Source organism: Bison bison, unplaced genomic scaffold, assembly GCF_000754665.1.
Source record: "Bison bison bison isolate TAMUID 2011002044 unplaced genomic scaffold, Bison_UMD1.0 scf7180017864334, whole genome shotgun sequence".
In the NCBI taxonomy this organism is placed as follows: Eukaryota; Metazoa; Chordata; class Mammalia; order Artiodactyla; family Bovidae; genus Bison; species Bison bison.
Window position 1 is genome coordinate 483927 of NW_011494906.1, and position 16466 is coordinate 500392.

Consider the following 16466-nt stretch of genomic DNA (forward strand, 5'->3'; position numbering starts at 1 on the left):
CGGGAGGGGGGGTGTTCAGTCACTCAGGGTGTCCGACTTTTTACAGCCCTATGGACTGCATCCCTCCAGGCTCCTCTATCCACAGGATTTTCCAGGCAAGAATACTGGACTTGGTTGCCATTTGCTCCTCCAGGAGATCTTCCCAACCCAGGGATCAACCATGTCTCCTGCATTCCTGCATTGGCAGGCAGATTCTTTACCATGGAGCCACCTAGGAAGCCCATATCATGGTTACCCTACAGTAATTAGTGTTCTATGAAACTTCTGTGTTTCTGGGATGGTACTGAAGTTGGAGTAGAAATTATTGTGTCTATAATCTGGTTGTGTGATTATGTTAAAAAAAAAAGAAAGAAAGAAAGAAAAAGCCTACTTACAGGTAATATTTGCCACCATATAAGCAATTAACTAATCCATAGACCTCATGTGTCACAATATGTGGTGTGAGAAGTTTGGGTTATCCTGTACCTGACAGTGGTCATTCTTAAAGTACATTCTTAAAGCAATAGGACAAACATGACAGCTACACATTTAAGTGTCCTAAAGGGGAAATGGGAGGCTTAGAGTAAGTATCCCTTGTCATTTGTAAACCTAATATTATTTAATCTTATAGCTGAAAATTGCGGACTCTGACTGTATCACCTCAGTGTAATTAGTCAAAGATTTCTGGATCAGAGTGCTCATTTGGACCAGCCTACTGACTGAGCCTTTTATGACTATTCATAATAAAATGCTGATTGAGAGTTTAGATGGACATAGAGTCATAGGTGTCTAGGTTTGTGTGTCTGTGTGAGTTATGATAGGAGTTGAGAGTGGAAAATTAGGTGAAGAGATAACATTGTAGCTAAGCTAAGGATTTTAAACTGACATAGGTAAAAAGTTTATGAGCACTGGCATCAAAAGCACAAATAGGAAAGGGAGACTATGTCAAAACAAGTCTCCTGCATAGCAAAATAAATGATTGACAAAATAAAAAGGAAATATGTAGAATGAGAGAAAAATATTTGAAAGCCATGTATCAGATAAAGAGTTATATCCAAAATGTACAGGGAATTACTACAACCATTTGAAAAAAACATAAATAACCTGTTGCTAAAATTGGGCAAAGGAGCTCAGTAGATAGTTCTTCAAAAAAAAGACAAAGAAATAGTCAACAGGTATATGAAGAGATACTTAATATCACTGATCATCAGCTCAGTTCAGTCACTCAGTCATGTCCAACTTTTTGTCACCCGGTGGACTGCAGCACACCAGGCTTCCCTGTCCATCACCAACTCCCGAAGCTTGCTCAAACTGATGTCCATCGAGTCAGTGATGTCATCCAACCATCTCATCCTCTGTCGTCCCCTTCTCCTGCCTTCAATCTTTCCCAGCATCAGTCTTTTACAATGAGTCAGTTCTTCACAGCAGGTGGCCTTCCAATGAATATTCAAGACTGATTGCCTTTAGGATCGACTGGTTTGATCTCCTTGCAGTCCAAGGGACTCTCAAGAGTCTCCTCCAACACCACAGTTTAAAAGCATCAATTCTTCAGCACTCAGCTTTCTTTATAGTCCAACTCTCACGTCCATACACGACTACTAGAAGAACCATAGCTTTCACTAAATGGGCATTTGTCGGCAAAGTAATGTCTCTGCTTTTTAATATGCTGTCTAGGTTGGTCATAGCTTTTCTTCCAAGGGGCAAGTGTCTTTTAATTTCATGGCTACAGTCATCATCTGCAGTGATTTTGGAGCCCCCAAAAATAAAGTCTGTCACTGTTTTTATTTTTTACCCATCTACTTGCCATGAAGCGATGGGACTGGATGCCATGGCTTTAGTTTTTTAAATGTTGAGTTTTAAGCCAGCTTTTTCACTCTCCACTTTCACTTTAATCAAGAAGCTCTTTAGTTCATCTTTGTTTTCTACCATAAGGGTGGTGTCACCTGCGTATCTGAGGTTATTGATATTTCTCCTGGCAATCTTGATTCCAGCTTGTGCTTCTTCCAGCCTGGCATTTCGCATGATGTACTCTGCATATAAGTTAAATAAGCAGGGTGACAATATACAGCCTTGATGTACTCTTTTCCCAATTTGGCATCAGTCGGTTGTTCCATGTTTGGTTCTAACTGTTGCTTCTTGACCTGCATACAGATTTCTCAAGAGGCAGTTAAGGTGGTCTGGTATGCCCATCTCTTTAAGAATTTTCCACAGTTTCTAGTGATCCACACATGTCAAAGGGTTTGACATAATCAATAAAGCAGAAATAAATGTTTTTCTGGAACTCTCTTGCTTTTTCTATGATCCAATGGATGTTGGCAATTTGATTTCTGTTCTTCTTCCTCTGCTAAATCCAGCTTGAACATCTGGAAGTTCACGGTTCATGTACTGTTGAAACCTAGCTTGGAGAATTTTGAGCATTACTTTGCTAGAAAAATCAAAACAACAATGAGATAGAGCCTCACACCATTTGGATGGACATTGTATCCAAAACACTGCTGTCAATCCCGGAGTCAAAGAGCTTTTTCCTCATGCTTTCTCCCAGGAGTTTACTGTTTCCTGGTAATGTTTAAGTCATTCAGTTCAGTTCAGTTCAGTTCAGTCGCTCAGTTGTGTCCGACTCTTTGTGACCCCATGAATTGCAGCACTCCAGGCCTCCCTGTCCATCACCAATTCCCAGAGTTCACTCAGACTCACGTCCATCGAGTCAGTGATGCCATCCAGCCATCTCATCCTCTGTCATCCCCTTCTCCTCCTGCCCCCAATCCCTCCCAGCATCAGAATCTTTTCCAATGAGTCAACTCTTCGCATGAGGTGGCCAAAGTACTGGAGTTTAAGTCATTAATCCATCTTAAATGAATTTTTGAATGGTATGAATAGGGATCAAAGTTCATCCTTCTGCATGTGATTACCCAGTTTCTCAACATCATTATTGAAAAGAATATTACTGGCTCCTTTATCAAATGTGATATCTGAATAATTAATTTCTGGAATCATGATAAGAGCATTATTATATGTGTCCATCTTTATGCCAGTACCATAATCTTTTTATTACTGTAGCTTCATGGTATACTTTGAAATCAAAAGTGTGATGCTTCTAAGCTTGTATCTTCTTTGTCATAATTGCTTTGGCTATTTGGGAACATGTATGATTTCACATAAATTTTAGAATAGCTTTTGCTATTTCTGTGAAAAATGCCATTGGAATTTTTTTCATTGCAATCTTTTGGCAAGCATGGGAAGTAAATACCACTTGTATCAGCAGTTTACAATGTCTAATAAGTTAATTAGCCTGGGGCATTTAAATTAGTAAGCTGCAGAGTCCGAACTCAAACCCCAAGACTTTTTATTTAGTAAACTTTATTTCTTAGAGTAGTTTTATGTTCATAGCAAAATTGAACAGAAAGTACAGAGATTTCTCATATACCCTTGATGCTGATAGTGGGGAAGATTACCATTGGAATTTTGATAGAGATCGCATTGAATCTATAGATGGCTTTGGATAATATAGACATTTAAACAATATTAATTCTTCCAATCCATGTACATTGGTTATCTTTCCATTTATTTGTGTCTTCTCCAAGTTCTTTCATCAAAGTCTTGCTGTAGTGTCTATGTATTTCATCTCCTTCATGAAACTGATACTTATTTTATAATTTTGATGCTATAGCAAATGGAATTGCTACCTTTTAAATTTCTCAGACATTGCATTCTTGGTGTATATAAATGCATTTAACTTCATATGTTGATTTTTGTATCTTGCAGTTTACTGAATTTGTAGATTGGTTCTAGCAAGTTGTTTGGTTGAATCTTTAGGATTTTCTATTAATATATATAAGTTCATATTATCTGTATCAAGGAAAATAAAATTCTTCCTTTCCAGTATGGTTACATTTTTCTTCTTTATCTTGCCTGATATCCCTAACTAGTACTTCCAGAATTGTATTGATAGAACTGGTGTGAGTGGGCACTTTTTCTTCCCTGAACTTAAAGGAAAATCTTTCAAACTGTCTCTGCTGAGTATGATGTTCTCTGAAGGATTGTCTATATCACATTTATTGTATTGAGTTATATTCCTTCTATACCACCGAATTGAGTATTTTTTATCATGAAAGGGTATTGTATCATGTCAAAAGGCTTTTTCATGTTTTGAGATCCTCTTTGGTATGCCCAAACTATCCCTTCCTTCCTGACAACTATAAGTTTGTTCTTTAAGTCTATGAGTCTGTTTCTGATTTGTAAATAAGTTCATTTCTATCATTTCTTTTTAGATTCTGCATATAAGGAATGCCATATGACATCTTTCCTCCTCTGTCTGACATTTTATTCAGTATTTCAATCTGTAGATCCATCCATGTTGCTGCAAATGCCATCATTTCATTCTGTTTTATGGCTGAATTATATTCCATTGTAGATATGTACCCCATCTTCTTTATCCATTCATTTATCAATGAACAATTCGATTGCTTTCATGCTTTGGCTATTGTAAATAGAGTTGCAATGAACATTGGGATGCATGTATTTTAAGGCCCTCTTTTCTTGATACCCAATGAAACAGAGAATTCACTTTTCCTTATTTGTTTTTCACCTTCTTTTTCCTTCATTCTCCATCTTAGGTAATTCTTTTATCTGAGATATTTATATAACAGCCTCTGGCTGAATTATGGTGCTCTTATATTCTGTTCTAGAAAAGTATATTGCTTTAGGCCAATAAAATCAGATTCAACAAAGAGTGACTGTTACCTAACCCTTCAACAACTTTCATGCATTATTCCACTGATCTTTTGCAACCGTTTAGCCTTGCCTGTGTGGTCCTTGAGACCCAAGTACACTTTTAGCTCTCTTATGTTTCAGACACTTAAGAGACTATACACCAGGTTAAACACAGGCTAATACATGACTGCTTACAAAGGGTTACAATTTCCAACACCATGGTTTCTTCTGTGAGGTTATTTTTATTTTTGGCCATGCCACATGGCTTGCAGGATTTTAGTTCCTGGATCAGGAACAGAACTCATGCCTTCAGCAGTGAAAGCATGGAGTCCTAACCACTGGAACACCAGGGAAGAAAGTCAAAAAGAGAAAAACAAATATCATAAATTAACACATATATGGAATCTAGAAAAATGGTAGAGATGAACCTATTTGCAAAGAAGAAATAAAGACACAGATGCACAGTTTCTTTTATATGGTGTCAGAGGCATCTGGTGGTTATATGATGAAGTTTTTGTATTATTAGCATATAGTCAAAGATTGTTGCTTTATGGAGATTTGCATTGTTGATTTAGCTCTGTTTACTCAAGCTTTCAGGTACATGATTCTCTTGTTAAAGTTATAGAGTATGTTTTTGCTTTCTTAATTTGTTACCATAAATTATCATTACTCGCATCACCTAAGCTGACTGTTTTGTAGGTTTGGGCGAAAGCTGATTCTCAAGTGGTGTTTACTCCAACTTGCCATCTCTGGGATTTGTACATCCTTCGCTCCCAACATCTTCATTTACTGCTTACTACGCTTCTTGTCGGGCTGTTCCATTGCAGTCATAATAACAAACAACTGTTTTCTAAGTAAGTCAACAATTCTGATCTAATCCATCTTCTTAGCCTTGAATTTGAGCTTGAAATTTCACACTTATTTGACATGATAACACTGTTTTAATATCTTTCAGTTATAGAGTGGACAAGATCCCAGTCGAAAGGCATGGTATTAACATTGATATACTGTGCCCTTAGTATTGGACAGATGATGCTGGGAGGACTGGCTTTTGTCTTTCGAGAATGGCGCACCCTGCAGCTGGTGTTGTCTGTACCTTTCTTTGTCTTCTTTCTCTCCTCAAGGTATGAAGTGTTCTCTCTCTCTCTTAAGGAAATCTGGGATAAAATGCACATTGAATTTGGATATATTGATTTTCTTATTCCCCGGCACATTCTTATTGTTTGGACCTGAAATCCATGTCTCTCACCTGTTCATTCTGGGCAATTTGAGTTTTGAGAAACATAACATGGAGTAACAATAATCTTTCTGCCTGTGAGTTCTGGGTATTTTCTGCCATCTGGTTCCTAAGTCTTTCCCAATATAAAGGTCATAGAGCTATTCCAATATTATTTTCCTTAATATAAAATACAGACTCAATTTTTTATATAAAAAAAGATATACTTTTAATTCTATTTGGCTTTGGAATGAATCAGGTCACAGAAAAGCTTTCAGTGATTTGCTCTGTTGCAGATGGAATTGGATGAAAAAGATGCAGAAAATTTATTCAAAGAGCTGTTTCACAAACTAGCAACAAGATTTTCCACTAGTTAAATTTGCATGCAAATTAGATGATTTACATTATGAATTCAGCACTCCTTCTTCCCTTAAATAACTTTAATAAATAATTATTAATGGATAACTTCATTCCCACACTAAATCCAATCTAGGAAAAATCAGATTTAGGAGAAGACAAGGAGATGACTGCATGTTTTATAGAACGAGATGAGTTCAGAGAGAGAGGACAGTATAATCCATGTCAGACTCATCTGTTAAGTCATTCTATATTTGTAACAACACTACAAGGAAGCTAGCACTACTGTACCCATGTTATTAATGAGAAAACTGAGGCAGATGTAAAGATGCAATTTGTTATTAATTGGTATTAGTAACTGGATAATTAGTTATCAACATAACTAGTAGTAGCAGGAGCAATTGTAGTCATTGTTAGGCTTTAAGCTGACATTATGGGGGCTTCTTTTTTAAAGAAATAGATACTGTAAATATATATCATGTGCAAAAAGTTGTTTGTCCCATGCCACGGTGGAAGGAAATTATCATGTGAGGGACTCTCAAGATTAAGCTTGTCAAGCTTCTTGTAAATTCTCCTAGTGAGTAAGCAGAGAGGCAATTTGACTCCAAAGTCTGTGTTCCTTACTAGTAGTACAACTTTCAAGTGCACTGTCATGGAGTGGTTAGTCTCATATTCTCCTAGTATTTGTATAATAGATCTGGATTTTCTCACATTCCCTGGTGACTCAGACAGTAAAGAATCTGCCTACAATGCAGATTGGGTTCAGTCCCTGGATCAGGAAGATCACCTGGAGAAGGGAATAGCAACCCACTCCAGTATTCTTGCCTGGAGAATTCCATGGATCCTGGCGAGCTACAGTCAGTGGGGTCACAAAGAGTGGTACACGACGGAGCAGCTAACACTAACTAACTCATCCAACAAGTGAAGTGTTATATTTTAGATGGATAGCAAAACGCAGCTCTTATCAATTGACACGTGACAAATAATCAATGGCCTCTCAGGTGGTGCTAGTGGTAAAGATTCTGCCTGCCAATGCAGAAGACAACGCAAGAGATGTGGGTTCGATCCCTGGGATAGGAAGATCCCCTACAGAAGGAAATGGCAATCCACTCCAGTTTTCTTTTCAGGAAAATCCCATAAACAGAGGAGCCTGGCAGGCTACAGTCTTTGGGGTCTCAAGGAGTCAGACAGGACTGAGCGGCTGAGCACAACTGACTGCACTTGCGTGCTCATTTTTCATCAGGTGGCTGGTGGAATCTTCTCGATGGCTGATTATCACCAATAAACCAGATAAGGGCTTAAAGGAACTTAAAATAGTTGCACACAGAAATGGAATGAAGAATGCTGAAGAAATCCTGAACTTGGAGGTGAGTGGGAAAGGGAAGGGAATATGGTTACTTGGTTGAAGGGAAATCATAAACTGACCTGCCTTCTCCTTCTTGAGATAGACAAGCTGCTTTTCTAACAAGGACAGCTAGTTGAGAATGAAAATTCCCTAATCTTTCATGGGCATCTAATATAAAAGAAGCTTTGAGCACTGTGCAGCTACTTCTTCTTTTTTAAACTTTATTTTGTGTTGGACTATTGCTGATTAACAATGTTGTGACAGATTAGGTGAACACTGATGGGGATTCAGGGATACATATAGGAGTATCCTTTAGCTCACTTCCTCTGAATCTAAAACTTTTCTACTCTTGAGTCACCCTACCTCCATCTATGGCCTCTTCTTCAAAATAGCACTTTAGCATTTAATTTCCTGAAGTCTCCCTTAACTCCCTACAGCTTCCTTCATTTCATGTTCACATGTGATTGTGTATACAATACGATATACTAGAAAGAAAGAGAACACATATGTCTTGTCCTCTTGTGTGCCAGCGCACATCACAGTTCCTGGCACTATGTTAGCAAATGCTACATGTTTGTTGTTGTTGAAGGGTTTGAGAGCGACCATGCAGGAGGAGCTGGAGACAGCACAGACTAAAACAACTATGTTTGACTTGTTCCGCACACCCAACCTGCGAAAAAGGATCTATCTCCTGTCCCTTGTGAGGTAGGCTACACATAGTGCATGTGAGAAGAAACATGAATCTGTTTATTTCAAATGTTATAACAGTATCGTGAGAGAAAGGGCATACTTGCATTTTTAAAATTAATTTATTTATTTTAATTGGAGGCTAATTACTTTACAATATTGTAGTGGTTTTTGCCATACATTGACATGAATCAGCCATGGGTGTACATGTGTCCCCCATCCTGAACCCCCCTCCCACATCCCTCCCCAACCCATCCCTCAGGGTCACGCAGTGCACCAGCCCTGAGCGCGCTGTCTCATGCATTGAACCTGGACTGGTGACCTATTTCACATATGGCAATATACATATTTGCATTTAAAAGATGAAGGAAATAGGCCAAGTAAGACTCATGTGGAACTGATTTTACAATGACAGTTCAGTCATCTCACACTGTCAGTCTCTTCATTGGAGATTGAGGTTGAGAACTTCCCTCACAGTACAGATTTTGGCACTTAATTTTCTTCATTTATTCTTTGAATTTTAATTGAAGCAAATCTGGCACACTGTAATGTGAAGAGATCACAAATAAATACAGATCAATGAATATTTCAATGTCTAATAATGTACCCAACATACAAATCAAGATAGAACAGTCCTAATTTCCCAGGAGTTCTGCTCATGTAACCCATATAACCACCACCACCTCCACCACGACCCCACTCTCATCTCCTCCTCACTGCCCTGAACTGTGCACTGTTCCGATCTCCATCACTACAGATGAGTGGTGCCTGATCTTAACCTTCACATAATAAATGACAGAAGCATTCTGTGACAGGTCTCCTTTCTTCAGGCTCATTCATGAAGATTCACCCACTCTGTTGCTTGTACCTGTAAACCTGGTAAACTGTTCTCCCCAGTGTTCTAGTTTCTATTACATGAATACACTGCAATGTCTGTATGTACTTCAAACTTGGTGGGCTTTATTTGTTTCCTTTTTGGATACAGTTTGTGTGCTAGAACAAGATTTGCTTCTGTAGCAAATCTTGTTCATTATTTCTTGACGAGATGTAACTACTAACTTTGATAGAGTCAGGAGGAGAAACTTTAATTTTTGAAGACTTACACACATATCAGCCACTGGAAAATACATACCCACTGCCAATCTTAAGAAGTAACTACTAAGCTGAACAATTTACTTCTTTCCAGACATATCTTAGTAGATGCCTGCATTTAAATGCATTGTGCTGTTTCAACATTTCTTTACTCACTAGAAAACACAGATTTATGTTCTGGAATCCTACACAATCAGAATGGAAGAAAAAAGTATAGATAATGATCAAGAAAGACCTTGCTTAAAATTGCTGTGATCTGTGGTATTTCTTGTTGTAAGTTCTAAGTGTAGCTCTCTCTGGTTGTAGTAGATCTTTAAAGTGGGCTCATGTCTAGATGCTTTCTGTGTAAGATGTAGATCCCCTGTGGCAACATTTCACTACATTTCTGATGGTACAGTTGGTGCACATTTGCTTTCTGAATTCTTCCATTTTCCCTTGGTGCTAAGAAATCAGATACAAAGTTTAAATTCCCCAGAATTCTGTTAGACCCCAGGACACTGCTCCCAGGTCAAGGAGATGCTGATAGTCTCTTTGCAACTTCAATCATAGTTGAGAAAAAGGGAATTCTTCCCAGTACTGGTGTTGGGGGACGAGAGGGAGGACTCACAGAATTCATACACACATACGTACATTTATGCAGACAACACACAAAAAGAAATCCTTCTCCAATTTATAAGTTTTAATCATTCTGTATTCAATTTCTCTAAACCATTCACTTTGGTGGACTGGGCCAGATTATGTATTCCTGTCATTGTCAACTCTATGCTTAGGGACTCAGAAAAAAAATGACAAGAGGGAGTGTCACTTTCATATACAGACACATAATCTTTTATTGTATCTTTATCACCTTAAAATGAAGTATTACAGAAATCAGACTGGGCCTTTATTCTTTAACCTTGACCATTGGCTGCCTGGGTCAACATAATCATCAATGACAGCAATGGGCTCTAATCTATGGCTTGGGTCTTCTTTTGTTCACTACAGATTTGCAGGCACAATACCCTTTTTTGGCATTATCGTCAATCTACAGCACTTTGGAAGCAATATTTTCCTGTTCCAGGTAATCTTTGGAGCTCTCACTATCTCAGTCCGATGTCTTGCACTTTACCCACTGAACAATGTGGGCCGTCGACCAACCCAGATGTTTTTCATGTTCCTGGTGGGACTTTCCATTTTGATCAACATGTTTGTGCCTCAAGGTGAGAGAAGATTGGAATTTGGGGAAAGGAAGTGTCTTTTTCAAACCACCATGGATTGTGTTGGGTCATACTGTCTGGAGCCAGCAGTGAAGAATGGTCTCAATTAAAAAGAAAGAAAAAAAAAAAAATGAACCACCCCCACACCTCAGGGCCTTTTAAGGTAGATCAGACAGCATTCTGTCTATGGAACGTATTTCTCCCAGTGCAGTGCCCTATCAGAGACCATGACCCCAAACCCTGAGACTGAAACTCTTGCCTTCAGAGACAGCCCACACTCTGTCTATGGAGCAGGTGGTCATTTAGTTGTTAAATCATGTCTGACTCTTGCAACCCCATGTTGTGGTCCATAAGGCTCCCCTGTCCTCTGTCCATGGAACTTTCCAGCAAGAATACTGGAGTGGGTTACCATTTCCTTCTCCAGGGGATTTTCCCGACCCAGGGATAGAACAAGGCTCTCCTGCATTGTAGGTGGATTCTTCACCAAGTGAGGCACCAGGGAAGCCCAATTAAAGGCTAAGCCCTACCCAAACCAATCAAAGAGTTTATGAGAAATTCTAATAAGATTTTAGAAAAAGAACCAGAGATCAGCAAGTGGCAGTTCAGACATCTATTTATCATCTTACATAATGAAAGTTGTCTATAAACTGGTACCATTAGTCCTGACAGTTCCTCTAGGACAGGACTTACTCAGTCGCCATTCACACTTTTAATAACAAGGATGGAGGGGTGAGATCTTGCAATTATATCCCAGATGAAAACAGAGTATGGTCACTCCCTCTGTTTTGGCTCAGTACCAGATATGATGGGGCTACCCTGGTAGTTCAGCTGGTAAAGAACCCACCTGCAATGCAGGAAACTCTGGTTTAACTCCTGAGTCAGGAAGATCCCCCAGAGGAGGACATGGCAATCCACTCCAGTATTCTTGCCAGGAAAATCCCAGGGACAGAGGAGCCCAGTGGACTACAGTCCATAGGGTTGCAAAGAGTCGGACACAACTGAAGGAACTGCGCGTGCATGCACTTGGTAGTTCTATTTTTAGTTCTTTACAGAACCTCCATACAGTTCTCTATAGTGGTTGTATCAATTTATATTCCCATCAACAGTGCAAGAGGATTTCCTTTTCTCCACACATCCTCCAGCATTTATTGCTTATAGATTTTTTTGTTGATGGCCATTATGACTGGTGTGAGGTGATATTCCATCATAGTTTTGATTTGCATTTCTCTAATAATGAGCAATGTTGAGCGTCTTTTCATGTGTTTGTTTTGGCCATCTCTATGTTTATGTCTTCTTTGGAGAAATATCTATTTAGGTCTTCCACTCGTTTTTTATTGTGTTGTTTGGGTTTCTTTTATATTGAGCTGCATGAGCTGTTTGTATATTTTGGAGATTAATCCCTTGTCAGTTGCTTCATTTGCAATTATTTTCTCAGATTCTGAAAGTTGTCTTTTCATCTTGTCTGTGGTTTCCTTTGCTGTGCAAAACTTTTAAGTTTAATTAGGTCCCATTTATTTGTTTTCATTTTTATTTTCATTACTCTATAAGGTGCAGCTAGGGGATCTTGCTGCCATTTATGTCAAAGAGTGTTCTGCCTGTGTTTTCCTCTAAGAGTTTTATAGTGTCTGGCCTTACAGTTAGGACTTTTATCCATTTTGGGTTTATTTTTTTAATAGGGTTAAGAAATGTTTACATTCCATTCTTTTTCGTGTAGCTGTCCAGGTTTCCCAGCACCAAATATTGAAGAGGTTGTCTTTTCTCCATTATATTTTCCTTCCTCCTTTGTCAAAGTTTAGGTAACCATAGTTCATGAGTTTATGTCTGTACTTTCTATCCTACCCAAAGCAATCTACAGATTCAATACAATTCCCATTAAATTGCCAATGGCATTTTCAAAGAACTAGAACAAAAAAATCTGTATGGAACCACAAAGAACTCCCAATAGCCAAAGCAACCTGGAGTAAGAAAAATGGAGCTCAAGGAATCAGGATCCCTGAATTAAGACTACACTACAAAGCTATGGTAAACAACACAGTATGGTACAGGCACAAAACAGAAATATAAATCACTGGAACAGGATAGAAAGCCCAGAGGTAAATCTACAATATATTTAAGAAATACAAACAGCCTATAGAGTTTTTTTACTGACTAAATTTTGTGGGTGTTGATTCCTTCAGCCCAGATTTTTTAATCTCACTGATCTTCTCGTCTCCAGATATGCAGATCCTGCGTGTGATTTTGGCAAGTGTGGGAATCGGCTGTGCTGCTGCCTCTCACACCTGTTTTTCTGTTCACCAAAGTGAACTCCTCCCCACGATTGTCAGGTATGAGTTTATGAATACTCTGCCAGGGCCCAGAAGAGAACTTTCCCAGCTAATTGGTGCTTATTCAAGAGAATAAACATAATAAGATCTGTTATTATAAAGCAATTGTCAGTATTTGTAATAGTGCTTTAAAAATAATTATAACCAAAATTACTGCAAATGCTGACTTTGTGCCATGTACCATGCTAAGCAGTACTTCAATGCATCCTCTCTTAACTTTTTAGAAGATTTGTCAGACTAGTCACAGTATGTAACACTCTGTTTAAAGAGTAATTCATATTGACCTTGACAAAGACATCTAGCAAATCACAGAGCAAATGACAAAAGCAAGACGTTTTCATCAAGCTCATGATTTAATACTTGAGGGGTTTTCTGGTTCAAAATAAAGTCAAAATAATAGATCATGAATTAAAGTCCAGAATTTAACTGGATTATTATATATTGTCATTTCCCCTCAGAGCAAAAGCTGCAGGATTAGATTTGTTGGCTAACAGGTGTGGGGCAGCACTGGCTCCCCTGCTGATGACCCTAGTGGTGTATCTACCCACTCTGCCCTGGATCATCTATGGAGTGTGTCCCATCATTGCTAGTCTTCTCGTCCTTCTCCAACCTGAAACCAGACATCTGCCTCTGCCTGACACCATCCAGGATGTGGAAAATAAGTGAGTAAACCTTCTAACCATCCCCTGGGAGGGACTGTGTGCTTTGGATCTGTGGGTGAGAAAGGCAACACACCACGTGGGTCCCTCAGATCACTGGGGAGGCTGAACCTTGCCAGGGATACTCCCATCTTGGGCCATTGCCTTCATGAGTGGTGAGGTCATTTCTATTCACTGTGAGTTTCAATCTAGACTGCAGAGATCCCTTCTGCCCTGTTCTCTTTGGTAGTTTTAGTGCTGAAGAGAAGATATTAGCTCTACTAATATCTTAGGGCACATCTTACCTGCCCTCATGAGAGACATACATTTCTGATCATATTTCATGGTCTTCAGATCCATAAAAATTAAAGTTTCTCTTTAAAAAGATACTAGAGAGATAAATATTATATTGGTGCCTATAAGACTAGGCAATTTTGCTGCCATAAATAATGGAAATATTGAGGATAAGGAAAATAAGACACTGGTAAAAAATATTTGTAAATAAGAAAAATGTTCGGTCACTCAGTCATGTCCAACTCTTTGCAACCCCATGGACTGTAGCCCACCAGACTCCTCTGTCAATGGAATTTTTCACACAGGAATACTGTGATAGGTTGCCATTTCCTACTCCAGGAGATCTTTCTGACCCAGGGAATGAACTCCAAATTCTTGTGTCTTCTGCATTGGCAGGTAGATTCTTTACCACTGCCCCACCTAGGAAGACCATTACTGACCTACAGCTTCCATAATGAAGTGACTCAAACTGAGCTCCTTAAATAACAGAAATTTATTGTCTCACAATTATATAGGCTGGAAGTCTGAGCTGTAGTTGTTGGCAGGGCCATGTCCCCACTATAGGCTCTAGGGAAGGGTCTGTTCCAGGTCTCTCTTACATTTCTATAGTTTCTTTGCTTGTGGCAGCATAACTCCAATTTTCACATGGCATCTCCCTGCACACTTCTGTGTCCCGATGTTCCCTTTGTGTAAAGACACCAGTCTAATTGGATTAGGGGCCCATCCTAGCCCAATATGACCTCATCTTAATTCATTTTATCTGCAACTTCCCTGTTTCCGAATATGGCAATCTTACATTTGAGGTACTAAGAGTTATAACTTGAACACATGAATTTTAGGAGAGACATGATTCAACCCGTAACAAACGGGGAACTCCCTTAGGATTTTCAGTTCACCTCTTTCAGCCTTTCTTCCATCACTGGCCAGACCTCTAAAGAGACCAAATGATAGTAGCAACTTTCTAGGATCTCCACAGTCAGCAGAGCCTATTCCAGCATAAGTGTCAATCCCATAGATTTTATTGAATTAAAAAAGATGATGGAGAGGATCAATTTGTACTTATGTATGGAGGGCACACAAACCTATTTTCACATTTTCTTTTTTAAAGGTTGTTTTTCATTTACTTATTGGTTGGTTGACTGGTTGTTTCTTGTTTTCCCAGGAAAAAATTTTCAAGGAAAGTAAATGAAAAAGATTTCTACATAAAAGTGACAAAGTTTTAAGGAGTTATTGGTGAAGAAAAGAAAAATACAAAGAACAAATATGAATTTTCCTTTTTATTCACAAACTAGCAAGAAAATATACTGGAAAATGTATCTCATTTACAATCATTATATTAATTTGCACTTTATCATATACTTTGTTGGAACATGTAATTTCATGAACAGTTCGATTTGGGGGGAAGTAGTTTAAAAGTTTTGAATTTATCAATAAACTATTAATAGACAGGATGATTCAGATTCAGAAACAAAGAAACACCATGGAATTAGGATCTGACTGGTTGATACATGGAACAGCATATGGTGAACTTCAAAAAAATTTGCAAAAATCAGAGCACTATATCATATGTAAATGGCCATTGAAAGAAATCCGGAAACAGATATCCAATATGTATATGCTTAACATAATACATTTGACATCATAAATCTCCTTCAAAAGAAAGCTTATGTAATCCTTGAATATCTTGCGTGTGTGAGCTCAGTCGTGCCTGACTCTTTGCGATCCCATGGACTGTAGCCCACCAGGCTCCTCTGTCCATGGACTTTTCCAGGCGAGAATACTGGAGCAGGTTGCCATTTCTTTCTCCAGGGACCTTCCTGACCCAGGGATCGAACCCACATCTCTTACATCTCCTGTATTCGCAGGTTGGTTCTTTACCACTAGCGCCACCTGGGAAGCAATCTTTGAAAATACAATCATTGAAATGATAATAGTGACTTTTTTAATGGCAGGATTTAAATGACTATTACTTTCTCTTTGGATTTTCTCTCTTCATATTTTCAACAATTAGCATATATAATTTTAGTATTTTAAGACATCAAAATTGAAGTATAAGCAACTTCAAATGTGTATGCATTTAATAAAATCACTACAAGTTAAAAACTATACTCCCAATCTCTCAATTTACCCCTCCCCTTCTTTACCCCAGTAACCATAAGACTGGTTTCTACGTCTGCGACTCAATTTCTGTTTTGTAAATAGGTTCATATACACACTGTGTTGTGCTGTACTTAGTTGCTCAGTTGTGTCCAGCTAGATGACCCCATGGTCTGTAGCCACCCAGGCTCCTCTGTCCATGGAGATTCTGCATGTAGGAATGCTGGAGTGGGTGGTCTATCCCTTCTCCAAGGGATCTTCCCAATCCAGGAATTGAACCGGGGTCTCTTGCATTGCAGGAGAATTCTTTACCAGCTGAACTACCAGGGAAGCCCCATATACATACTACAAAATATAAAACAGGTAACTAATAAGGACTTACTCTATACCACAGGGAACTCTACTCAATAATCTGTAATGATCTAGAAGGGTAAAGAATCTTAAAAAGATTGGATATATCTGTATGTATAACTAATTCGCTGTGCTGTGAAGCAGAAAATAATACAACACTATAAATCAACTATGAAGTGA

At 38.6% G+C, this 16466-nt stretch overlaps 1 protein-coding gene across 3 annotated transcripts in view; it reads left to right on the top strand.

Moving 5' to 3' along the window:
- Window positions 1-15602, top strand: part of LOC104998657 (solute carrier family 22 member 10-like) — a 36906-nt gene extending 21304 nt beyond the window's left edge. The window contains exons 3-10 of one of the 3 annotated variants that reach the window (XM_010853954.1): window positions 5389-5543; window positions 5645-5813; window positions 7506-7629; window positions 8197-8312; window positions 10371-10585; window positions 12798-12906; window positions 13365-13568; window positions 15001-15602. In XM_010853954.1, the coding sequence (XP_010852256.1) occupies window positions 5389-5543; window positions 5645-5813; window positions 7506-7629; window positions 8197-8312; window positions 10371-10585; window positions 12798-12906; window positions 13365-13568; window positions 15001-15061 (1153 nt within the window). In that variant the 3' untranslated portion in view covers window positions 15062-15602. The remainder of the gene's footprint in view (window positions 1-5388; window positions 5544-5644; window positions 5814-7505; window positions 7630-8196; window positions 8313-10370; window positions 10586-12797; window positions 12907-13364; window positions 13569-15000) is intronic. The other 2 variants (XM_010853955.1, XM_010853956.1) reach the window with 2 other exon arrangements.
- The last annotated feature ends 864 nt before the right edge of the window (window positions 15603-16466 follow it).